A 26180-nucleotide genomic window follows, 5' to 3' on the forward strand; every position below is an offset into this window, starting at 1 on the left:
GACACAGTGGTAATGTGTTGGTGGTAAGGTGTGTTGTGCTAGTATGAGTGGATCAGACACAGCCACACTCAAGTAGCTCTGCCGTGTCACTGCAGCACTGAGAATTATCTACCATCCAAAGTATCTCTGTTCTTTGGTGGTTCTGTGAGGGTCCTGACCACTAAAGAGCAGGGTGAAATGGGGATAAAAAAGCATGTAGAAAAACTGATAAACTACAGTCTAACTGTAGAACTAGAAAGTGCTTCTTTTTTTTCTAGAATGTGTTGAAATAGGAATATGTGTATTAAAAATATCAAATAGCATAATTATTAACACACAAACTTAAAAGATGTGACAACACAGGCTTTGCTTCCATCACAGGCTGTGTTTATTAATAAACAGGTAAAATATAGTACCTTTACTTTTGTATAAAAATGTAGAAAATGGTATGCAAAAAATATAACACTGTAAATAGGTGTAATAACTGCTAGCATAAAAACTGCTTGATTACATTAATGCTCTTTTGCCAGCAAAACATTTGAACTGTGACAGATACCAGAACAACACACAGAGAAATGCAAAATCCACAAAATGTTTTCATTTTCTTGGAAAAAAAAAGAAAGAAATGTTAAAAAATTACATTCTCTATCAGCACTATGAAGGCACAGCCACATGACTGTTATTATGAAAGGGTGCCCATGCACTCTTCTCAGTGCCAATCATCTTTGGTATGCCATGGACAGCTGTAAGGAAACACTGGGATTTGTTTGGGGTGGAAACCATAGCCTGCCCTCTTTTAATACTTAAGAGTCCTTCACACTGTTGTGAGACATCACATTAAAGTGTGCTAACACAAAGGACATCAAGACTTTTAGCTTGTCAACTGGATACTGCTTGAATGCGATACCACACATCATACTGTAAAAACTACACTAAAACAGAACTATATGTCCTTAACATAATTTTTCTTTAGCTCAGTGCTGTTGACAGTGCAATGCTAAGAGTGCAATGCTAGCTTTAATGATGTGGTGTGTTTATGGCCTGGAAGCACCAAGAAGAAGGTTTTGTTATCTGTCGCAGTATGAGGAATAGGACACTCTGCAATTACAGACCCCACAAATATATATAAATGTAATCCTGATTATTTTGCTTATTTTTATAGTACATCTACCCTTCTGACAGAATGCTGAAATGCTAACTCTATATAACTTTTCCATAAACTAAATATATTTCCATATCAACAACTGCCAAAATATGGTCAGCACAAATGGCTTAGTGCATCCAGGCCTTTAAACAATGGAGAACATGCAACAGTAACTCAGTGCAATTTGACTAAAGCTACATGTCTGAAAACAAATTAGGAAATTAGAGAAAAAAAAAGGGTTCCAATGGATCCAAACTTTGTTTTACTATCTTGCCACATTCACTTGAATAGTAATCAGCAATATAAAGAGACTAAGGCTTTGAATACTGCACTGCATGACTGGGTCATTGTGAGTTTCAGAGTTTTGTACCTGCTCCAGCTACCTGATTGTTTTTGTTGTTCTCTAGATAATCACTATTGTACCTGTAAAAAAAAAAACATATGCTACAAACGGCAAAGGCACTTAAGACCTGTTGTACCAAATATTTTATTTGAGAGAGTGGTTTGTAGAGTACCTCAAAATGAAATATGCTCTCTAAGACTCTTACTATTCCCCATAAATTTCATAAAGTAGATGATTTTTTGTATCACTGTCTCAATATACAGTCCATAGCTGATTTAAAAGTATAATATATTTACATTTAAACAAAATAAATTTCATTATCAACAGACCCATCATGGCAACTGGAATGCCAGTTTAGTTCTGATAATGAAATCTAATGTAATGTTTGAGAAAACATTATTAAACAAATAAAACCAACAAACACAAAAAGGGTAAGATCCTGTAGAAAAGTTGAATGAATTAATTCTTAGAGATCAGTCCAGTCTAGTGCAGCTCACTATCAACAGTGAGTATAAGAAGGTCCAGCAGAACCTTTGGTTTTGAGGGTCATTTATCTGGAGAAAATATAGGTAATTTTATTTCCATACTGACAGAATGGTGGCCCTCATCTTACAACCCAGTACAAGAGGTAAGGAGACCCTTTAGGACAGTGTGTTCAGATATTTGTTTTCCCCAGCAAGGGACGTCAGCATGGAGGTCATATCCCCAATAGCCATGTTGGAGAGACCAGAAGGCAGAGTAATGGAATTTTGTGGAGTTGTAAGACGGGAAGAGGCTTGGGAAGAGGAAAGTTGGTGCCCCACAGGTGGGTTTACTGGACTGTAGGATGAAGGATCTGGGTCATCAATGATGGACGCAAAGTCAATTTGAGCATTCTCCAAGTCCAGGTTCTCCAAGGTATTGGACATAGATGCAGACTCAGAATAGGCCAATGTTGCGGTCTTTGTAGAAGGTTCTATCCCTGCAAGGTGCTGCTGGGGTAGGCATGTTCCATCTTGGTGTTCAAGAGGCTTGTCCACATTATGGTGCATGTGAATCTGGCCAGAGTAATAGAAATTTTCTGGGTGTTGCTGCTGTTGCTGAACAGGTGGTAACCGTACTCCTCTTCTGGGACTAGCAGTGGCATGGCTAGGGCTCAAGTTGGGGGAGCTGCCCAGATATGCCCCACTTGCTTGCTGCGAAAGACTGTTTTGACGACTTAGGGGCTTTCTCACCTGTGGTGGGTGTGGAACCATGTCATGACCGTAGCAGGAACTCTGCATGCCACTCATCTGTTCCTTGACTGGCACCGTACTGGACAGTCGACTGTGCGCAGGGGGACTCATGACATTCTGATTTGAGTAGCCTTGGTAATTGTTATGGTAAATGTTAGGGTTGGGCTGCTGACTTTGAGGGCTGTGCTGCAACATGGATGGCTGTCCTACCATTTCGATGCTTTCTGTCTTCCCAGAGATAGTGGTATCTGCTGCTTGCTGCTCTTGGTGTTGTTCCCAGAGGAGTGCCTGCTGTGACTGCACATAGTTCCGGACCATCATTTCCTTCACTTGCAGCATTGGTGTCTGAGATCTCCGACCCTCAGTGAGCACAGAGCCTGCACAGCCAAGACTCAAACTTCCTCCACTGGGGAATGATCCAGCCTGGTTTTGCTGCTGGCCATGACCAGTCTGAGCTTTCATCTGACCATGATGGAAGTCACAGCTTGGGTTTGAGGACTTGCTCAGTAGACCCTGCTCTTGGGTTTGTGATGGGTATCCTTGCTGGCATAGCTCCATAACACTAGGTTGATGATGCTGCTGAAGAGGCTTGGCATTTTGGCAGGCACTGGACCCCAAGGCTGGATGAAACTGTTCTGGTTTAATAGTGACTCTCTGACGGGTATGGTCAACACTGGAATCATACATACCTTGAGAATACTGCTGTGTTTGCATTCCTGTGTCTTGGAACTGAATGCCTGCTTGGACACCAGCACTGGGATTCTGGAGCTGGTTGTTCTGTCCCCAAGGTCCCGGTCCATCATTAGCCTGACCCAGGCTTGGATACTGTGGCCCAGATGGGCTGAGCTGACAGGTGCTCATACTGTACTCAGCTTGTTGGAGGAGAGCATTTGCCATGTCATTCTGACCCACAACTCCTCCAGTACCAATTTCCCCACGCTGGCCTTGGTACTGCCCCTGCATCTGCGATTGGTAGGTAGCTTCCATGCATCCTATGCCTTCGTGTCCAGGTGATAGCTGGTTGCCTGGGTGAGATTGGTGTTGAGACTGCTGAAAGCCCATGTAAGCTCTCTCTCCACCTTGCATCGTACTACCCTCTGTGTGATTCCCCTGAGGTTCCATGGCCATGGCCTCCATCATCACATTCTCAGAAATGCTTGGTGGTCGTGGTGAGTATATGTGCCTTGTGAGGTTTGCATCAGACCCACAGTGCTGCAGCGCATTTCTGCGGCCCATGATTGCCATGTTACTCAAGCTGTTAAAGCGTTGCACCTTGGGCAGACTTTGAGGGTCGCCACCAGAGCGAACCGGATCACTGGCCCGCCTTGTGTTGTTGCCAGGTGCCTGGTGTGGGTAGATTATTCCTGTGCCATACTCAGTGTTGGAACTGTGTCTCCTGGCAGTGCCTTGGTGAAGGAAAGCTGGCAGTGGCTGGCCCTGGTACTCATGCATAAAAGCACGTCTGCCAGGGGTCCCAGGTTGCTCCATGTTAGGTAGTGGTGTTGGTGGTGGGCCACCAGTTGCTGCTGCATATTTAGCCTTCAAACTGTACTGTTGCGCAGGGGTGAGACTAGGTAAACCAGGCAGTCCACTGGTGCTTTGACACACTTTGCGGTTGCTCTCTGGTGATAATGGGTCCCCACCTATGTCATTTCCCATGGCAGACTGAGAGTGCCCACCTGTTCCCACCTGAGATACATCACTGGAGCGTCGGCTGGATAGGTAAGGAGATACCATAGAGGATCTGCGGCTCACTGTGTAAGCAGAGCTGAGGCTGCTTGTACCACTCCCGCGGCGGTCGTTGGGTGGGCAGGGCATGGTCATTCCGCTGACTCCAATTCCTACACCACCCAGCTCAGGGGTGGAGAGCTCCATCACACGGCGGTTAGACAGCAAGGGGGAAGGCCCACACATGGCCAGCATCTCACCTGAAGCTAAGGAGAAGAAGAGTAAATGACGTAAACAGGTGTCATTAAACATCGTAATAGGTAAGAAATTAATGCATGTTACAGAAAGTGTAGTTAAATTATAAGCTTGGAATTCATACATCCATCCATTATCTGTAACCGCTTATCCAATTTAGGGTCGCAGGGGGGTCCACAGCCTACCTGGAATCATCGGGCGCAAGGCAGGAATACCCTGGAGGGGGCGCCAGTCCTTCACAGGGCAACACAGACACACCTACGGACACTTTTGGGTTGCCAATCCACCTGCAACGTGTGTTTTTGGAGTGTGGGAGGAAACCGGAGCACCCGGAGGAAACCCACGCGGACACGGGGAGAACACACCAACTCCTCACAGACAGTCACCCGGAGCGGGAATCGAACCCACAACCTCCAGGTCCCTGGAGCTGTGTGACTGTGACACTACCTGCTGCACCACTGTGCCGCCCCTATTACTATTATTATTATTATTATTATTATTTAAATAAAACAAATCACTTTTACCCTTTATACTACATGCGAATGTAACCGATTATATAACACTAACAAATAATGCTGCGAATAGTTATTAACCCATGGTCCTTTCTCACACTTGACCCTTAGTTATCATTGCACTCTGCTCTGGCTTTAACTGTTCAAACTCTCATCACCATGAACCCTTTCATCCAGGTCACAACAGTCACATCTATTCCTGCAGCAACAACATGTCTGTGCTGCTACGGTGGAAATTCTGCCTCGATAGCTTGGAATTCAGAAAATTAAAATTTTTTAAAGACACAACTGAAGAAACAATTATACATACAACTACAATAGTTTGTAGCACCATTAATAAGTCCCTCCTGTACCTGAAATTGCTGGTAGTTTGTTTCCTGCACTCCGACCTGGTGGTGTTTGCCTGCGGATTTGCTTGAGTTTATCAATCTTCAGGTTTTCCAGCCTCTTTAGAGCTTGTGCAGACATGCCCATCCCCCCAGAACCCACTCCTCCATTCGGCTCTGTTGCACTGTGGCCCCCTCCATCCTCCAGAGCTGTGAGATCCTCTAGACTCCCTGCTGCATTCAGATTCATTTCCACACCGCTGTCGTTGTTGTTGGCACTCCCCAGTGGTGAGCGCTCGCTACTGCATGATGACTGGCCACCAGGACTTGGCTGAGACTTCTTAAGAATATATGAGAGAGGTGCAAAATCAGTCTAGAAATAGAGCACTCTGATTTTGAACAGTTTAAGTATCAGAATTAATTAATAGAAGAGGGAAATATTTGAAAGTAATAAAACAGTATCTGACCATTGCATTTTCTGGAGCAAGCAGCTTGCAGTCTTCTCTGGTCTTCTCCTCTTTTTCTACAAGCAATTCTGAACCTTGGCCTGCAGGGGTTAGGCCTGAGCCAGGGGGCCGAGGTCCCGTGTCCCCGCGGTGTTTCTTAGTGATATGAGCTTCAGGCCCGTGGACTGTCTTCACATGCTTACGCAGAGAGCTTGGGTCTGTGTAACGTTTTGTACATCCAGGGATTTTGCACACATAGGGTTTCTAGGGATAAGAAGTATAAAATGAAGTTAGAGAAGCTGGTATAAAATGAAATTGGTCTGTATGTCTGACGTTTGATCTGGTTTGTACCTCATTGGAGTGTGTTCTGTTCTGGTGCTTGGCACGGTCAGAAGCATTGGAGAAAGCCTTGTTACATCCTTCATGCTCACACACATATGGTTTCTCACCGGTGTGTGAACGGAGGTGGGTTTTCAGGTTCTCCAGACGAGAGTATGCCTTGTTGCAACCCTCAAACTAGTTCACACAAACATTCAAAATTAAGACAGAGCACACATTATAGGTGACATATACAGTCACACACACATATACATGTACACACTTACAGTGCACTTGTGAGGTTTTTCTCCGGTGTGTCTCCGCATGTGAACCACCAGCATGTACTGAGCTTTGAAAGGTCTCTGCTCACGAGAGCAGTCCTTCCAGTGGCACACAAACTCCTTCTTCTCACCATGGATATGCTCATTATTGATGTGCTAGAGAACAAAATCAGTGAAATATATTATAGATTAAAGAATTATAGAATGAATCTATAGCATTTGTACAGTATACTGCACTCCTATACAGACTCAAACTGAAAATTGAATTTGACTTGCTTTTTGTGAATTTATTGTCATGTGTTTATTATCTGTGTATTTCTTGTATATTCTGTATTTGTTTTACAATACCTTATATCTACACTGTGCTGTAATGTGCGTAGAACAACATTTCAGGCCATTTATATTCATTCTTTTATTGTCTGTAACCGCTTATCCAGGACGCCAGTCACAAGGCAACACACAAAATCGCACATTCAATCCAATACCTAACAATGATCTTTGGTAATGTCAAGGTAGACCACTATGCTTGACTTAAGATGCAAAAACAGGCACATTTTTCATTTGTTGTTCTTGTGATGTCACAAGAACAAATTATTTAAAATATTAATCAGCCTGTTCAACAGAGTTATGCAGCCCCACCCATATTAACTCATGCAGTGTGTCATTCTGTCTCGTTGTCTTACATGCACAAGCTGCTCCTGGGTGTCAAACTCCTTGGTGCAGTTTTCCCAATGACAGTTAGTCTCATAAATGGCCTCAGGCTCTGGTTTCTCCTCTTTGTCCAGATCATCTCGACCCTCCAGGAGACCAAGAAGCGGATCCTGCAAAACACACATTTTATATGGTAGATGACGTTGAAAGTAATAACTACATGCTCAATGAGGAGTAAATTAACAAGCTGAATGAGCTTAAACCAAGAGCAATAGGTATATATTCATCTGTAACCGCTTATCCAGTTCAGGGTCACGGTGGGTCCAGAGCCTACCTGGAATCATTGGGCGCAAGGCGGGAATACACCCTGGAGGGGGCGCCAGTCCTTCACAGGGCAACACACACACACACACACAAATAATCACTCACACCTACGGACACTTTTGAGTCACCAATCCACCTACCAACGTGTGTGTGGACTGTGGGAGGAAACCGGAGCACCCGGAGGAAACCCACGCGGACACAGGGAGAAGTAATAGGTATATAGTATTACTAAATGTATTACTCCTTAGTTAACCGGTGTCTCCATGTAATGTAACAAACGGAGTAAACAGTGAAAACACTGCTCATAGCACTAACTTCAACACTTCCTGTTATTTCAGAGCACAATTTAAAACTTTCTATTGTTGTCATTACAGTATCAATGACAAATATATTAGAGGGATGTTCAATGTTTTATATAGGTTTGATGTGTATTTGTCTCTATAATAATCATAAACCTCATTTGTTAGATCTAAACGTAATCATTTATTGCTGTCTTCTGTAAAATCACTTTCCACAGAGATATTTCTTCAAATTTGGGAGCAGGTAAAAATTACTCAGGACTAAGCGTGTAGGATGGATGACTAACTTTTTAAGTCCTTCGTTTTCATCAGCACATTTGTGTTTCTCATAATGGTTTATTTTTGCTTAGCAATAATAACAATACAAATGATCTAAATTAACTGATGTTTTCTATATATACATTCAAAAAAGATCCTAGAACATTTAGAAAATGACCTGCAGGATTAGTAGATTATACTGCTACAGAAAACTTTGAACACCCCTTGTGCATGAATATTTACCTAAATAACTGTATATACAGTTCACAGAAGTCTGCATTACTGAATTGTTGCAGGGCAAACAGTCATTCAGAGAGTTTGATATGAAACAGTGTTGAAAGTGATATTACCATTGTACGGCTACAACGAGATATTAATTATGATCTATTACTTATGAATGGTTCAGATGTGATACCTGAGTTCCAGTTGAGGACGGACTGGCCACATCTCCTTCTGAATGCTCCTCTAAGCTCTTCACGTTAATGCCGTCCATCACACTGCCTAACACAGGTTCCGTCTTCAGCTAGAGACACATCATCACTAGTCAAATCCCTGATAAATACGTAATACCACAGCTATATATCTCTGTAGTGAAATGAAAAGAAAGCGCTGTCTTACATGTCCGTGTTTGGGGGGCACATGTAGGCGAGGATTGTGGGGAGGCAGACGAGTTTGAGGGCCAACTGGAGCTGGGGGGTGACCAAGTGGATTTCCATACATATTCCCCTGAGGCCTGGACTGGTAGTTCATTGAGGGTGAGTAACCCATCGATGGACTGAAGATAAGAAAAAGACACATGTAAATTTGACAGGATATGAAGTCAGCATTACTGAACTGTTGTTTTCTACAAATTGAGAAACAGTCTGCAATGGAGCTGAAAGTGTTAAACAAATAGATTGTTAAAACTTACACAGTTGTCACCCTCCTCCAGATCATTGTGGTGATATGTTCGGTGCCCTTGAGCTTTGAGGCTTATAATGTAGCTAACAAGCAATGGAAGCTTATACCCACCAATTAGTACTGTGCAAACTGCATGCAATCATCATTACACACTTGCCTTAAACAAACCCATGGTTTACTATGGTGTATTACATACTGTTACCTATGGAAACGTACAGAGGCATAGCTAAAACAGTAGTAGCAGCCATCCTTATTGTAACATAACTATCCCCATTTGTCATTAGCTATTTTAGCTTAGCATATTTATGTCTGCTTGATTAGACATTCTCAAAAATGTTAGTTTTCTTGTGGCTTCAATTTGTTGGATACTGATGTAAGGCACTATATTGTAACCCATACATATAACTTTATGACATGAGATTTACCTCATGGCCCCCACTGAGAGGTGTCCATATGAACTGGCAGAGTTTTGCCCACAGCGAGAGTTAACAAACGCCACCAAAGAGTTGGGAGAGGTGCGAATAACCGTCTGGAGATCCACACTAGCATCAGACAGGGGTGAGATGGACAGAGCACGCTTCTTACTCAGCTTCAGTATAGAACGAGGTGTAGAGAAACGTGATCCTGGTACATAAAGAAATACAGCGAAGGGTAAAACCTCTTGCATTTACTTTCTGAATTTCAGAAATACAAAAATATGTTTGCTTTCTTAAAATAATTAATGTGTTGTTCTGATGAAATGATTGGTCACATGTGCCCTCACAATGCCAGTGCCTTCTCACCATCTCCTGAAGCCATGTGTTCCGAGCCTGATTGGTTGTGCAGGAAGCCATGATGAGCTGACATCATATTACTTTGGCTACAGTAAGGCGTGACGTTGCCTCCTGAAACATATAGAGGAACAAGGCATAAGATTTCACATCTTACGTTGGAGAACTACTTCATCCCTGCAGTTATCAGACCAGTCATCGTTCTCAGCTCATGTTGCACACCTCGACTCGATCATCAGGTTCCTCTACAACATATGGAGGATTCTACTCTTTCTCTCTTGGGAGGCCACCTGTGTGCTTATTCAGTGTCTTGTCACCTTAAGGTTTGAGTACGGCAACACACTTCTAGCTGGTCTTCATACATGGACTACCAGGCTCTTAAAACTGACAGAGAATTCAGTAGTTGCTCTTGATAAGCTTTGAGCATTAGCTGGTCCTTGCACAACCTCTGTGATACCTCTGTGCTTTGTTTTCTAAAAATACCAGTGATAAATTGCAGTGTATGGTGTGTGTTGCAGCAGTGCTTCTCTAAATCAAAGGTTTATTTAGGTCAGTGGTTCCCAAAGTGAGGGCACACACCCCACTGGGGGGCAGCAAAGCACCTGAATAAAATACATAATGCATGTCACTTGTAACAATCCCAAGTGAGCCGTCATTTTATTGTGTTTGGTCCAATATGAAGTTTTAGTTGTATATTAATTACTCAGTTTAAAGTAAATTCCAGTGGAGTCTGGAAGCAATAAAGACATGAACCTGTGTGTCAGAGTAGAGGGGCTTAAAAGTATTCCCATTTACGTAAGGGAAGAAAAATTTAGGAAACACAGATTAAGGTAATGAGAGAACAACTGGGGAAAATTCAGAGATTTTATTCTTCTTTCTTTGCACGTTCATAAGATAAACCCTTCAGTTTGTGAGATATTACAACATGGCATTTACAGAGCAGGCGGGCACTCACCGTCAGGGGGTGGCATGCTGCGGTGTCCCATCATGCCATGGGGCGGGGGTACTTGGTGGGGCCGCATGTAGGGATCCATGCAGGCTCCAGGGGTGAGGGATGGGTTGTACATTGTTCTGCTCTGTGCAGGCTGGCCACAAGGGGGCGCCACACACACAGGCGACACCTCACTGTACTGCGATCTCACCGACGGCGCCAGACTAGGAATAAAAAAAAAACATAATACGACTTCCTTACGGTTTGTAGAAACATATTTTTTATATTACTATGTCCCTGATACTGTACTGGTATGTGTGAGGATTTTGGTCTCAAAAATGTACAGACGAATTTAATCGCCGAGATGTAAATAAAGTTATTAATAGTGACTTAATAAGTACATTAGGCAGGTGTTTGAGCAGTTAATCAAGTGTTGGACTGTCAGCCCCCCCCCTCCCATCTAAGGGCTGAGAGCATGAGAAATATTTAAGAGCCTTGTGATATCACCTCTTGGCCACTGGGTGGCAGCAAGTGCCTCTTCTGAGAAGTGAGGCAAGTCTGAGAACATAGCAGGGGAATTCCCACATTCCTACAGTCCTGTCTTCTTTTCTGCCTGTCTCTTTCTCTCTTTCTGTCTCTCTCTTTCTCTCTCTCTCTCAGACACACACTGTTACTCTCCTTGGCCCCTTCATCCCTCCAGTCTTTCCTCTCCTCCCTCTCTTTCACCATGTTCTCCGCTGAGCCCGCTCTGTGTAATTCTCTCTGAACATCGTGCGTATTCTACAGCAGCCTAATCTCCTTGAACTAATCCACCAAGCCCCCCTTCCCCCTGGTTTCTACCTCCTTTTATGTCCTCTCCCCATTTTTTCTGCACCCCTTTCTCTCCTGCACACTTTCTTTCTTCTCCTCTTTTTCTGTCCCTCTTTCTGCCCCTCTCCAATAGCCCTAGTGAACTCTCTCTGTCTCTCTCTCTCTCTCTCACTCTCTCTCTCTCTCTCTCTCTCTCTCTGACAGCTGCTTATTACTGACTGGTCAGGGAGCTGCTACTCTCCGCATGACTGACCAAACACCACTCAGGTTACCCCAGAGAGAGAGAGAGAGACAGAGCGAGAGAGAGAGGTTGAGGCTGGCTCAACCTGGGTGGCATTCTGCAAGAGGAGGGTGGACAAGGGGGGAAAAGGGGAGGAGCCTATAACAATATCAGAACCTGGAGAAAAAGGACAGAAAGTTTGCCACTGTAATTCCACTGTAAATCTCCCCTCGGGTTGTAGCTGTGTAGTTACACTGGTCACTGTTTTTTTTTTTTTTAAATAGTTTGGATAAGAGTAATTTTAATGTTAGCCTACTTCTTCAACATTAATTTTTAGATTTAGGTGCTGAAATTTAACCAAATGAGACAGAGCCAGAGCCACTACCCATAGAAGAGTTGGTTAGATCTGTCAGAAGCAACCACACACTATTGCTGTGCCGTTACAACCACAACTACCTGGCAGTGAGTGTCAGCATTCAAGCCACAAACCAGAAATAGGTGTGTGGTTCACTTTAAATGTTCAGTACAGCAACGTTCAGTTCATTTGTGGACAAACCCACCCCAAGAATATTCAGCCCTATAGAGCAGCTCTATTTCTCCCAGGCTGCTCGCTGTCCCACTGAATGTACAGGGCTCGGCTGTAAACACAGAACTTACCCTTTGCTTGGGTGATTTACAGCGGTGTTGTAGTGATACAGCCCCTGGTGTGGCTGCATGTCCACTGGCATTGAGACCAGCTCACCCTCCACTCCCAACAGGCCCTGTGAGAACACGGACACACATTGGTAATGGTTTTTATGCATGATGTTTAAAACGTCTGACAACTTGTCTGAAGTGGCTTGCTCATTCCTTCAAAGTCCCAATCATCACTGATAAATGTTAAAAAAGCCGGAAAATGCTTGAAAAAAGCTAAACTTTGAATCAAAACAGTGTTAATGTTTGCGCATAAGAGAGGATATGTATTTTATGAGTTCAGTTAATTTACATGTTACCATATGATCATCACTAACATCCAAACACATGCTGCATGTGTGTGTTGTGAGGTGTATATCCGGTAACACGTGCACTAATGTGTTGGATTTACTATATGGATAACTCTTATGAAGCTGCAGCTGAACTGAATGCTGTAAGGGAGGTCCCATCAATGAGACATGAAGCTACAAACACACACCCACACACACACACACATCTGTCAGAATCATCAGGGAGCATGACTGAGATTTGTGTGAGACAGAAAGCAGTGGCTTTGCATCGCTGAGGGAGAGAGAGAGTGTGTGTGTGTGTGTGTGTGTGTGAGACAGAACAAGTGTTAATGTGTCAGTGACTAAATGCACAGTGTATGGCAGGTGTCTCAGTAACGGAGAGAGAGAGAGTCTGCAGATTGATTATACCTAAAGTGTGTGAAAGTATTTGTGTATGAGGTTATATACAGATGTGTTTATATCAACTTAAATAACTTGAACAGCATTGAGAGGAGGCCAGGGAATGGGCAGAAAATTTAGAGTCCGTCATGGGGAAGGCTAGACTGGGCGTGTGGAGAAAATGAAAGCATAGGGTTTCGGGCTGTAAATGTGTGTTTTTGTCTGTGATTTTGTGGGAAAGCTTACGTCTCCCTCTCTCTCTCAGTCTCTCTGTGTGTGTGTGTGTGTGTGTGTGTGTGTGTGCACTTATGGAGACTGCTGATCTCTCTAAAAAGAGATGGAAAAAAGTAACGTACACGCCATGCTTTTACAGGTGCAGCAGTATCCTGCCCAGCCTGCACCGTCTCAGAGCCACAGAGGAGCTTTACAGAGGAGGCAGAATTGAGAAAGGTCAGTATTTAACCCTTACAGAGTTCCTGCCAGTGATAACACAAGCCTAGTGTGATTTGCTATTAATTCATTCTCAGTTACAGCAAACTGAAGAGTAAAGCCATTACCTATATTTTCATGTTCGAGTATTTTGACACTGAAGAAAAGGTCTAGTCCTGGCATTAAAGAACATAAACACATTTTTGTACACAACTAAGTAGTCAAATGAAAACTGACCAGGAACAGAATGAACTCAATAATCAATGATCAAACTGCAAAAACGTGGATGACTGGATCAATTCATTTCCTCATTCAATATAAAAGTCAAAAAGAAAGATCCTAAAGGGACAGTTCCAACCATTTTCTTTTGGAAAAGTAAAGTTCCCACCACCACTGGAAACAATCCTGTCCTGGAAAGTTCTCTAGAGCAGAACATTTTACAATACCTCCACTACTCTGGAAGAATTACAGCTTAACATTTGAATTATGCATGTTATTATTATTGTTCATTCATTCATTCATTATCTGTAAGTGCTTATCCAGTTCAGGGTTGCGGTGGGTCCAGAACCTACCCGGAATCATTGGGCGCAAGGCGGGAATACACTCTGGAGGGGGCGCCAGTCCTTCACAGAGCAACACAGACACACACACATTCACTCACACCTACGGACACTTTTGAGTCGCCAATCCACCTGCAACGTGTGTTTTTGGACTGTGGGAGGAAACCGGAGCACCCGGAGGAAACCCACGCGGACACAGCGAGAACACACCAACTCCTCATAGACAGTCACCCGGAGCGGGAATCGAACCCACAACCTCCAGGTCCCTGGATCTGTGTGACTGCGACACCTACCTGCTGCACCACCGTGCCGCCCCTATTACTATTATTATTATTATTATTATTATTATTTAAATAAAACAAATCACTTTTACCCTTTATACTGCATGCGAATGTAACCGATTATATAACACTAACAAATAATGCTGCGAATAGTTATTAACCCATGGTCCTTTCTCACACTTGACCCTTAGTTATCATTGCACTCTGCTCTGGCTTTCATCCAGGTCACAACAGTCACATCTATTCCTGCAGCAACAACATGTCTGTGCTGCTACGGTGGAAATTCTGCCTCGATAAAATAATTATATAGCAGGTATTGCTTCTTCATGGAGCGTGAAACCAGCCTATGACACAATGGTCAGTTCTGCCTCCCTATGACCACTGTGTTTAACTTCTCACTCTTCACACCGTAACTGACCCTGCACTTAACTCAGCGCTCATTCACAGTTTGTGAACATGGATCCCTTTCCATTTTCCTTTTTTGCAGCTATCCCTCTCTTCTGTACATATATCAGAGACTTGATAGAATGCTTGGTGTGGCCAAATGTTTGTAGACACCTGCTCATCCAGTATTTCTTCTCAAATTAAGGGCCCTGCCAGGGAGTTCATCCCTCTTTAGCTGAAGTAATAGTCTCCAGTTTTCTGGGCATCTGTGAGGCTGAGTAACAAAGTTGGCTGAGTAAATATGGCTCATAAACACTCAATCCAGACTAAATGGAATCCATCATTCCAGACAACACGCTCCACAGCACGTTAAGGCAAAAAAAAAATCACACTTAAACATAACAAGTCCAAATTATGTCAGCTAAATATATGTGATATTAACAACAACACAGATGATAGTTAGATATATTATATACTTATTTTCTCTCTCTTTCCCTTCACTTATTTCTCTCCTCTGTTTCATCCTCTTTTACAGATCCCTTACTCTTTGAAACACACAAAATCTTTAATTTTCAGTGCCCTTTGTTTCTTCCCGCTTGTCCTGCGTCCTTCAGATAGGAGCATAAACAGTTTGAAACTGTCTCCAGACGACAAACTAAGAGAAAGGAGTATGAAACAAATCGCAGGGCTGTACATACTCAACCCAAACATCTCCCTCTCTTTCTCTCTCTCTCCACTCCAGCCCCCAACCCCCTTCTCTCTTCCAGTCACTCTCTTTCTCTCTTTCTGGTCTTTACCAACCCCCTTTTGGCTCACTGCTCGTCTTGCAAGCTCTCTTGTCCCAACCCCCCACTTTTCCCTCCCTCTTTTTCTTTCCCTCATTCCCTCCCTCCCAAGCAGTGTCGAGGTGGGTGTTCTGGCTGTTATGAGCTGGAGAGGATAATGGCAGCTCTAATGTAGCTTGCTGTTCCTGAGAGAGAGACAGACAGAAAGAGCGAGAGAGAGAGAGAGAGAGAGAGAGAGAAGGGAATGGCCCGATTTTGGCAAACCACAGCAAGATTGCAGCTTTTTTTTTCCACCCCTTCGTTCTCCTCCCCACTTTTTCAACCCCCTTGTTTTTCTTCAATGGTAAACTTTGTTTTTAAGATTGTGCCTTTGTTTTTATAACCCCTACTCATCCCTTCCTCCCCGTCATTCCCTCACACACACCCCACCACCCTCAACCCAGACACCCCAACTCTCTCGCATTCTTCCGAGCCAGTCATTACCTCAAAGTGAACTCGTGGTGTGTGAAAACTCTTTTGTGCTGAGCTTGTTTCAACTTAGCCACTCAGTTTCATCCCATTCTAGTTTCTAGTCCAGGTGGCATTCAGAATCACAACAGAATTAAGGAACAAACACATGTTTATCTGCACCGGAAGGAACTGCATTAGTGGAGTGATCATCAGGCGCATTCTCTTTCAGCAAAGTGATCTCCCTCATTTTCTGAGTACACACACTCTGAGTGACTGATGACAGATGATGGACTACTACAGTCCTGTATATTTGTGTAAGAGAGAGAGAGAGAGAGACTAACGAGACATGCAGGGATGGAGGAAGAGAAAGACAGTGTGAGAGACAGAGAGAGCGAGAGAGTACAATTTTGGGAACCCACAGCAAGATCCTATTTTTCCAACTTTAAGCCATTTGTGATGTCACAAACAGTCGTTATGGCAACTGTAAACTGTTGTGAGTTAAACAACCTGAGAGTTTAATTCTCTCTCTCTCTCTCTCTCTCTCTCTCTCTCTCTCTCTCTCCCTCTCTCTCCCCGTCTCCTGCATACCTGTGGTTTCCTGTCACCCTCCCTCCGTTTTTACCCCTTCACCTCACCTCAAATACACAAAAACACACACACACATACTTCTCTTCCTCTCACTCTCTCTCTCTATCCACTTCTGCTCATACCTCTTTACCTACTATGCTCTCAAACACTATTAATAGCCTAATTCCAATACATTTCCATGCAGTTTCATACAACATTCAGTTCGGAGGTCAAGAATTAATTTCTGAGAACTAGTTTCTGACAATGAATTTCTTGATTCTACAGAAACCTAATACAGCAAAGAACTTTTTAACCCCTGTTTTGGTGCCCTGTATGAAATATAGTAAGCCCATTTAATCAGGATGTTTTCAATAGAAACAGTGTGTATTCCAATAGCATACTTAGCGTTTATACTAACAACTTCTTAAATATGTAGTACATAGGGCAGATGTAAGTGTGAAAGCTGAATATACACACTCTTTCCACTACAATGCAATGTGAAATGGAAATAAGGAGTTACTCACATCTGGAAAAAAATCTGAAAAAATAGTGGACAGTCCATACTTGATCTTAGGGAGTACTTGATGACTACTGCCTGATTTAAACTGAGCATGCGCAGAACTGTGTGTGTTAGTGAGTATAGGTGACAGAGAAAGGGATGTGTGCTGGGTTAGAGGAGTTAACCCAGTTAAGAAGCAAACCTAAGAGCAGTTTGTATGTTTCCGTTTTAGTTCTGTGAAAAAAAACAATGTCTTACAGACACAGCATTGCTTCATCATCTCCTGTTAGTACGAAATATAAGTATGTTTAATATTTTGTGTACTAACCTGTAAAATATATAGTATATACCTGACAGTAAAAGTGTGTAGGAGGCATTATTTTATCTCAGAAAAACTAAACATTGTGATACATATCATATCATATTGTGAAACGATGCACATATTGTATGTTTGCAGTATTGTCCAGCACAGTCAGCTGTAAATCTACTCCTATACAGTTGCCCACTTCTATACAGTTGTACATTTGAATATACTGTTTCCATATCCATTTTCCATTCATTCAATCATTTTCTGGAACCACTTTTTATTGCTTGGGTCTGGTGCCTACCGGAGGAACATACCCTGGACCATCACAGGGCAACACACACTCACACAGTTGCCCACACTTGTGGAAACATTTCACATAACCAGTCCACGTACCAATATGATTTTTTGGAACTGTGGGAGGAAAATTACACAGGCACAGGGAGAACACAGCAAATTCCTTACAGACAGGGATCCAAGGCAGGGTTTGAACCCAAGACCCTGAGATCCTGGAGCTGTATGGCAGCAACACTACCTGCTTTTCAGTGTTTTAAATTTGTTGGACAACTATTATTACTGTTATTTCATTCTATTTCTGTCTTTCCTTCTTCGTCCTGAACTTTCCATTACATACTATTTTACCCTCTGTGTTCTTAAAGTTCTATTTTTGTATTTTTGTTACATAATGATCTTGCCACTCATATATAATTTTTGTTATTACTGTTAATACTCATCATCCTCTGTTTCTCTCTCTCTCTCTCTCTCTCTCTCTCTCTCTCTCTCTCACACACACACACACACCTAGCTATCTCTGGTTTAAATAAAAATGTTTCTGCTCTTACTGGCATTCTGAACCCCTCTCCTTTCCTCTTGGGCTCTGTTCTGTGTTCAGATTTATGAAATCTTGCAGCTTTAGCGTATTAGCTCATTAATGTGTCCAAACCACAAATATCTCTTTGAACTCCATTTAAGGGAAGGAGGAAGAAGGGAGGGAGGTAAGGAGAGAAAGGGATGGAGGGATGGAACAGATGAGAAAGAGAATGAGGAGTGGAAAACAGCTCCACCAAAAGGCTGAGGTGCACAGCTGGGACCCAGCTGCAGAGGCTGAAACCTGGCACATACACACACACACACACACACACACACACAAACACACACACACACACACACACACACACACACACACACACAAACACATAGAAACTAGTGAGTTCCCTCTTTATCTTTACAAATTGCAATGTCAGTTCTCTTACTGAAGTATTTGCACTCCCATGCGCTTATACTATTTTGGCCAGGTTCAACCCAGAATAGCACTTTAAAACCCACTGTAATAACCCACAAGTTCTCCACAAAGATCATGTATAAAATAATAATGGTAATAATGATGGGTGGCCTAACAACATGTGTGTGCTGGTATTTTGAGCCCTACTACTTTTACTATAAATACCACAGGAAAGCAGGGGGCTGTGGTATACAGAAGAACAGATGAGAGGGGAAAGCAGTCAGAGGAGAGACAGAGAGAGAGAGAGAGAGAGAGAGAGAGAGGAAGGTAAAACATGCCTTGGTTTTTGGAGGAGGTAACGCTAGGAGACACCGCAAAGGACCTTTACATTTTCAAACAGGGTTTACGGCAGAGCTGCATGCTGAGTGTCCTCCTGCACACAGACCACACACTGGACCTGTGACGTGGGCCCAGCTCAGGTTTCAATGTGTTTCAGCAGCTGAGATACAGTAGGTTGTGTGTGTTTGCGCTTAATCTTCTGAATTATCAGGAAAACAACAATCCATCACTCTTGCGCAAAAAGCCCTCATTTGTGGCCTTGTTTAGTCTTCCTGTCAAGCTCAGAGAGACCTAGCTTTTCAAAACCTTGTTAATAAATGGGCATCTTTTCTTTGTTGGTTTACATCACTGATCCACTGATATGGCTATAGTGGTATGATTTATAAATTGTGATATGATTCTGCATCCTTAGTTTGTAGGAACACACTAAATAACATACAGATTTACCACATATATATATAATTTAACATATATATTAAATATAGAGCTGTTCAGATCTTGCCAGGTCTTTAAGTAAAATGTGAAGGAATAACTGACAATGTCCTACCTCAGGAATAATACCAAAGCCTACATTTTATCCCCATCACTCAAACCTTTTAGCCAGCTTAGGTGGTTTTAAAAAGTAGGCAAAGAATCGCTAAACTTTATTTTTACCTTATATCTTCAACTTTAAAATCACCGTGATGCTTCACTGGACTGTAATATCATGCCAGCCCCCTAGTACCTAATCTGTGTAATGTCAGAGTCAGCGCATGTATGAGTAGCGCTGGTAATGTTCCTGAGAATCATGCTGTCCCTCATGGGTCCCACCAAAGGTGCCGTCCCATACCCAAAGCATGCTGAACATTTCCAGCTGTAAGAACATGTTTGACATGGAAAATCTCAAGCTGTTTGTTACATGTGTGAAATGACAACTCCATAAAATGCCCTGACCTAATTGTCCAGTTCATATGTGAAAACAGCTTTTGGAGGAGGGTAGGAAACCACCCCATAACCCCCACCCATCAACTATTACACAGTGTTTCTTTAAGCACCATTGCATCCTTTCAAACCATGCCAATGGACAGCTCAACATCCTGGGAGGAGAACACTACTACATCAGCTAAATACTACATACACCTCCATTAGCAGCATCTCATTCATTGATGGGGAAAAGGAGGCTAATCCTGCATAGATGAAGCTGACCCTGGACCCCAGACGGCAAATCATTATTTAGGAAAATCTTTCAGTTCATGAAGTAAGTAAGTAAAATGTATTTATACATCTATTTTCACAGACATAGGACACAAAGGGCTTAACAAAGACATGACACAACATGAAACACAACACAAGACTCCAAGTAAAAAAGAAGCATAATGTCAGAGAGATATTTATAAAAAAAATGAAAATAGTTGTTACTGGGAAAATGTCTGAATTGAGGATGAAGTGATGGCCTTCTGAAGCTTTGCTGAGTGAACTTATTGTTATTTCCAACACCTCATGACGTCCATTTTTTAATAAGTGAATGTGAACATACACTCTGGAGGCACCTGTCTAGACTCGCTTGCTGCATGCTAATTGACTATGTGTCTGTGCGAGTGTGTGTTAAGAGTTTGCCACTCAAGGCTATGAGTCAGTGCTTTGGCTCCCCTCCCACTACACTGTATGAGCATCTCCTTTCACTCGTTCTCACTCTCTCACCTCCCTTCCCCACTCTCGCTTTTGTTGTCCCTCTCTTGTCATCACTCTTCTGGGTTTCCTAAAGGCTAAGCTTCAAAGTTCCTGAGCAGAGACAGTGCATCTGTCACTGGATATTTCAAGATTTCCTTTTTTTTTTGATGAGAATGCTGAAACCCTGAAACCTGGGGGGAGGTGGGGGTGTAATTGCACCAGGGTAGTGTGCTGAACATGGTGTAATTGCACTGGGGTAGTCGGATTAGAAGAGTTTAATTACATGTTGTAGCTCACAGAATGGGGTTTTATTAGGGTTGGGTGGTATTACCATAATACAGTATACTGTGGTATTTAACTAAGTAGACTGTATATCAGAATTATGAGGTGTGTGGTGTGTCAAATTTGTGTGCCTTTTTGGTTAGTACATGGCAAAATCATGTGCAAAAGGGAGAGGGTGCTGTGGGAGCTCACTGACTGGTGGTGGTGATGTGTGATTTGAGCCTCAGTTCGCTGAAACACTGTCTGTGCTGTAGTCTGTATAAGTGTTAGCTCACTTATATAAGCCTAGCTGGACTGTGGCTGTTCGCCATTACCTGTTACCCCGCCCACCTGTTAATACCACATACCGTGTTAGTAATTTGATATGGTATGACAGTATGAAAAAGTGTATACAGCCCATACCTATTTTAAATCCCACCTGGGTAGTTCATGGAGCAGTTTGAGTGGGGTTTCAGAAGATTCATCCCTAGAGCCTAGTCATCCTGTAACAATTCACTCACTCCAGTTTCTTCTCTGTCTCCAACCACTGCACATCAGTTCTTCAAACCATATAAGAACCTTAAAACAATGCTTCTAACACTGGTTTAGGAATTTCTGGAATTCTACTGCCCTAAACACCTGGACCATGCTACTAATCCCTCACAAGCTGATCCCTGCTCTGCATGTTTGGAGACTAGGACCAGAATTGAGAAATATATTTAAGATAAAATTCTATTCATATTCAAACACTTCAAAAATTGATAATCTTTAAAAAAAAGAAGAACCAATAAGTTAAATGTAGCTGAAAGAGAACATTTTAGAACACGCTCTAAAATACAGGTGCCATAAGGGGCGCCTGGGAAATGTTGAAGGAGAATTACTTTTGGTTCTCTTAAGAACCTTACATTGGGCGGTCCTTTAGGAAGAATATTTGTAAAGGAGTTGTGTGCTGTGCAGAATGTTTTACAAGTTTAAAACCTCTACATGATTATCAAAGCTCACAGGACGTTCTCTTCAAATCTAGAACATTACAGCGAGAACAGCATAACTGAGGTGAAATTTGTAGAAGAACTAACAAAGAGGTAACTTTCTATATTATTTAAGTCTGGCTGTAAAGAACCTGTAAATGGATGGTTCTATAAGGAACTATTTTTAAAATGAAATGTGTATGTAGAAATGTTACAATCTTGTATAGAACTGTACGTCCAAGCCAAGCACCAATTAGGTTCCTGAGTAGTTTGTCAAAACTGACAAAAAAAGGGCAGAAACAACACGCCTACTTACATCAATATCCCCATTCCTATCACTAACAGCCAACAAATCACCCGGCAGTGTGGAGATGAGCAGGGTGGAGAGTATTGAGTCATTTCTCCATCAAGCTGGAGCTAATAGAACTGAGTGCGCTGCAATGCTCGTGTGTGGCCTCAACGGCTGCTCTGCTCACACACACACACACACACACACACACACATGCCATGCTGACGGATTCTCACTGATCAAATTACACACACACATTCATGAGCACATGGAGAGAACTAAACCATTTTCTTAATTGCTCTCAACACCCAGTAGTGCCACACACTCTATAACAACTTTATAAAAGGCTTCATAAAGGAAACTTGGACTGCATCAGTAAAGCAAAACAAACCAAAAAAAAAAATAAGCCCAATTCCTGTAATCATTGTGTAATCTCTCTCTCTCTCTCTCTCTCTCTCTCTCTCTCTCTCTCTCACACACACACACACACACACAAATTCAGGTCCAGAGGAGATTCTATGTTCATGTTTGCATTGTGTGAGCACCAACAAGACAAGCTGAAAGAAGAAGAATCCAACAAGAAAACATCTTAACCATCTAAAAAAGGAGCTGAACATGAGATGGAAAAAATCCAGTATTGGCAGTGAAAGAATTTGACTGTATATGTATGGATATTAGACACACACACGCGCACGCACACAGAGGGAGACAGAGAGAGAGAAATAGAGAGCGAAAGAAGGATCGCTTGCCTGTGTGTGGCATTCAGGCCTCCTGCCCTCCTCCACCTTCTTCTTCTACCAGTAATGTGAATCATACGGAGAAAGAGAGAGAGAGAGAGAAGTTGAGAACTTGTATGCTTGAGCAATCTCATTGATCTAGTTCACGGAATAGGGCTCTGCTTCCCCAAATGTTGCTTTGAGGTTCCATTAAATGCAACATTCTCAATTGTAAAAAAAAAAAAAAAAAACTGGACTGCTAGGCCTCCAGTCTGTTTGCATTCTGGAAACCAATCTAATGTGTTTACAAAGTGCCGGTATCTGTAAATGAGCAAAAAAACAAACTGTCTCGGTATGATATGCTAGGCTTTCTGTCTCTCTCTGGACATCTGGATTTTTTTCTGACAACAGAGAGACAAAACTATATGACTCGAGCTACCAATGAGTTTCGGTGGTAATTCAAAGAGTGAATAGAAACTTACAGACAAGTAAAACACACAAACAACAGTTATTTTTTCCCCTCAAACACACTGTTCCACATTTAAAATGCAGAGCTTCTGAATGTCAACAAACAGAGAGTACTGCATTACTATAGTAAATAAAGGAGCTTTCTGCCAAGTTTTGAAACCTACAGATTCAGAATACTCCACAGTGGTAGTGAAAAGAACCAGACTTCTCAACAAGAATTGAACACTTCTAAAACTACCTCATAGTTGGTTATTACATGAAATTACTTCAAATGTTTTCTCTGGTGCATGAGATGTTGTTTTTGATAGTTTTGAGATAGGGATTTGGCCTGAGGGTTATTTTCTAAAATCCATTCATTCACATGGAAAACCTACATGCAGAGGAACGTAAGGCCAAGTACCATAACATGTCTTTGTCCAGACCTGCCACTAGTTTTTCACCTTCATCAACATGACACAGAGAATCTCATGAGGCTTTCCTTGTTATTCTGGATTGTTATTAAATGGTTTATTTGTCCTGTAGGTTTTGTCACTCCTGGTTCCTATCACCACCACCAAAAAAGAAAATCTGAGAAGGTCTGGTTCTCTACAATAGACCATTTCACAACAAACCACTCTGAATGAGTTTGTTTACATCTCAACGATTTAATTATGCAGAGTTTTTCCCGTTCACTCCTACTCTCTTGTCCACATTTATTTACCATACCAGCAAAACATTCAGTTTAAATGTTACCTGTTAAACGCTCAAGCCCACACTTCAATTTCTTACTCTAATTACAATGTAGCATTCATATTATAGTAACCACTCATTCTGACCGCCAAAATCATAACACTCACTATTTATGACATAAATGTTTTCTGCATTTTTAGGATGAAAAGTTAAATTGCTTTTGTAGTTCCTGAATGAAACAGTTTATGTGCCATAAAGTAGGGTCTCCCATATGAAGGTGGCCATGTTTAAAAAGATCACTTGGTGTCAGTATAATGGGTGTTTCATAACATGAAAAATCATTGGAGAAATAACGGATCACTCCTTTAAAACGTTTACCTCTAACCTCTAAGCTTTTACAGTCATCTTTTATTTTGTCCAGTAGCCACCATATACCACTCCAAACTCAAATACCACTACAAGCAAAGAAAATAAAAATAAGTTCTCAAACGTTTATTGTAATTTGATCATTTCTCAATATTCCACCTGAAGGTTTCCTGTGCATTCTCTTGTTAGATTTAAGAATACTGTATTTTACATACAACTTTAATTCTTGTATTATTTGCACTTGTGTTGGAGTGTGGTCCTGGGGGTATGTTGTTTTGTTCCATTGTTTAAATGTATATAGCTGAAATATAAACTCTCCTCTGACCCTTGACCTTTTTTTAAACATGAAGATCTAAATTCATAGCTGCTAGCCTGTTCAATACTCCAAAATCTGTTACGTGTTTATATTATTATAGCACTGTTACATAATTACAATAATTTATTACCACAGCAACAACTAGAGTTAATTGAGTTTTCATTCTTAGAGTCTGTGCCTCACTGTGTGATCCCGGCCTTTAGAGTGGATAAAGCCACACTTGATCTTCTCAAAGCCTTCATTGTCTTAGGCTTAAGTAAAAATGACACACAAAGTATAATTACAAATATTTGAAAAGGGAAGTTAAAAGGTGCAATTTACTATGGGAAACCATTTAGAGCAATTTAGGGAGAAATCCTTGCTTTAAGAGAGCAAGAGGGGATAGTTTTAAACCCAGTCATTACTGCAGTTGTTGTTGTTGAAATACAAAACCATATTCATCCTTTTTGTGCAGACACTTTCCCCTTTAATTTCTTGGCAAAAATTTAGTTAATAAGTCAAGTTAAAACTTGCATCAGACCCTGCATAAGTGCATTTCATACATGTGAAAATACCATGGATGCAGAAGTATATTTTGGTATTTTATAGAGACATATGCTGCCTTCAAGGCCATATCAAGGCACTCATTCTGCATGGGCAACAACAGCAGTAAATACAAAAAGTATGCGTGTATGACTGGCCTGCCTGCGGTCCTGAGAGCAATAAGAATAAATATTGACTATGGACTGCTGAGCAGCTGTAATATTGCACCAATCAAAAATTCCAATTCAACAAGTTCCCAAATGATTGATTAAGAAAAATAATTGCAGTCAAATAAATAGAACATAAACAGAAATAACAAATCAGACTATTTTTTAACACAACTCTGGACACAGAGTTTATAGATAAACAAGGTAATAAACTCAAAATAGTTGAAATGTATTAAATATATTGAGAATGCTTATGTCACATTTGTTTTTTTTTGTTTCAGAGACTACATTAATTGCTATCACTTAAATGAGTTGTAAGTTGCACAACACCTGCACCATAAACCTTAATGTTCAAAATAATAAACTGAATTGTGTGATTCTAATATAAATTGAAAAGTTGCACTCAATTTAACAATTCAATTATTTGCAACAATTTCTTCTTTTGAGTTTGTAAAACTGTAAGATTTTGATTTAGCAGAGTCACCATGGTTACAGACAATGAATGAATTTATGGTTAAATTAGTTAATAGTACTTAATAGTATTGAGTACCAGAAATGCATGTTTTGAGTTGTATCAGGCTTTAAATTAAGTTGTAGACACTTAAAGTAAAAGTTCATAGAGATTTGTAGAAAGGCTTATTCCAATATAAATGACAAAAAACTACCAAAAGCAGCTTTTATGAAAATAATGTTGAACTCAACTTATATAGATGTATCAGATGTCATCAATGTGTCAGATCTCTGTTTAAAAATATTACCGATCTTCATAGAAAACCTTATTTCCAGTACAGCTGCAGTAAATTGAGGTTTGATGGTTACTATTAATTTGCCCAGTAATGTATTCAATTACAATGTGGTATCTTGCACTTGAGCTTCAGGGCAGGGGGGCACACACACAAGTGGAGCTGGTTTAGCTTTTTGAACTAGATCCTTCTCTTTAGGTCACCAGCTACTTCTC

At 41.6% G+C, this 26180-nt stretch overlaps 1 protein-coding gene across 2 annotated transcripts in view; it reads right to left on the bottom strand.

Moving 5' to 3' along the window:
- Positions 1 to 357: 357 nt before the first annotated feature.
- The window catches only part of gli1 (GLI family zinc finger 1), a 52212-nt gene continuing 26389 nt past the window's right edge, over positions 358 to 26180 (bottom strand). Inside the window, exons 2-13 of one of the 2 annotated variants that reach the window (XM_066665549.1) lie at positions 12307 to 12410; positions 10644 to 10843; positions 9701 to 9802; positions 9344 to 9542; positions 8637 to 8793; positions 8434 to 8541; positions 7170 to 7307; positions 6493 to 6642; positions 6239 to 6403; positions 5909 to 6151; positions 5469 to 5781; positions 358 to 4614 (exon numbers count right to left, since the gene is read on the bottom strand). In XM_066665549.1, the coding sequence (XP_066521646.1) occupies positions 2108 to 4614; positions 5469 to 5781; positions 5909 to 6151; positions 6239 to 6403; positions 6493 to 6642; positions 7170 to 7307; positions 8434 to 8541; positions 8637 to 8793; positions 9344 to 9542; positions 9701 to 9802; positions 10644 to 10843; positions 12307 to 12377 (4353 nt within the window). In that variant the 5' untranslated portion in view covers positions 12378 to 12410 and the 3' untranslated portion in view covers positions 358 to 2107. Of the gene's footprint in view, positions 4615 to 5468; positions 5782 to 5908; positions 6152 to 6238; positions 6404 to 6492; positions 6643 to 7169; positions 7308 to 8433; positions 8542 to 8636; positions 8794 to 9343; positions 9543 to 9700; positions 9803 to 10643; positions 10844 to 11126; positions 11216 to 12306; positions 12411 to 26180 lie in introns of those variants that run through there. The other variant, XM_066665548.1, reaches the window with a different exon arrangement.

Source organism: Hoplias malabaricus, chromosome 3 (genome assembly GCF_029633855.1).
Source record: "Hoplias malabaricus isolate fHopMal1 chromosome 3, fHopMal1.hap1, whole genome shotgun sequence".
Lineage (NCBI taxonomy): Eukaryota > Metazoa > Chordata > Actinopteri > Characiformes > Erythrinidae > Hoplias > Hoplias malabaricus.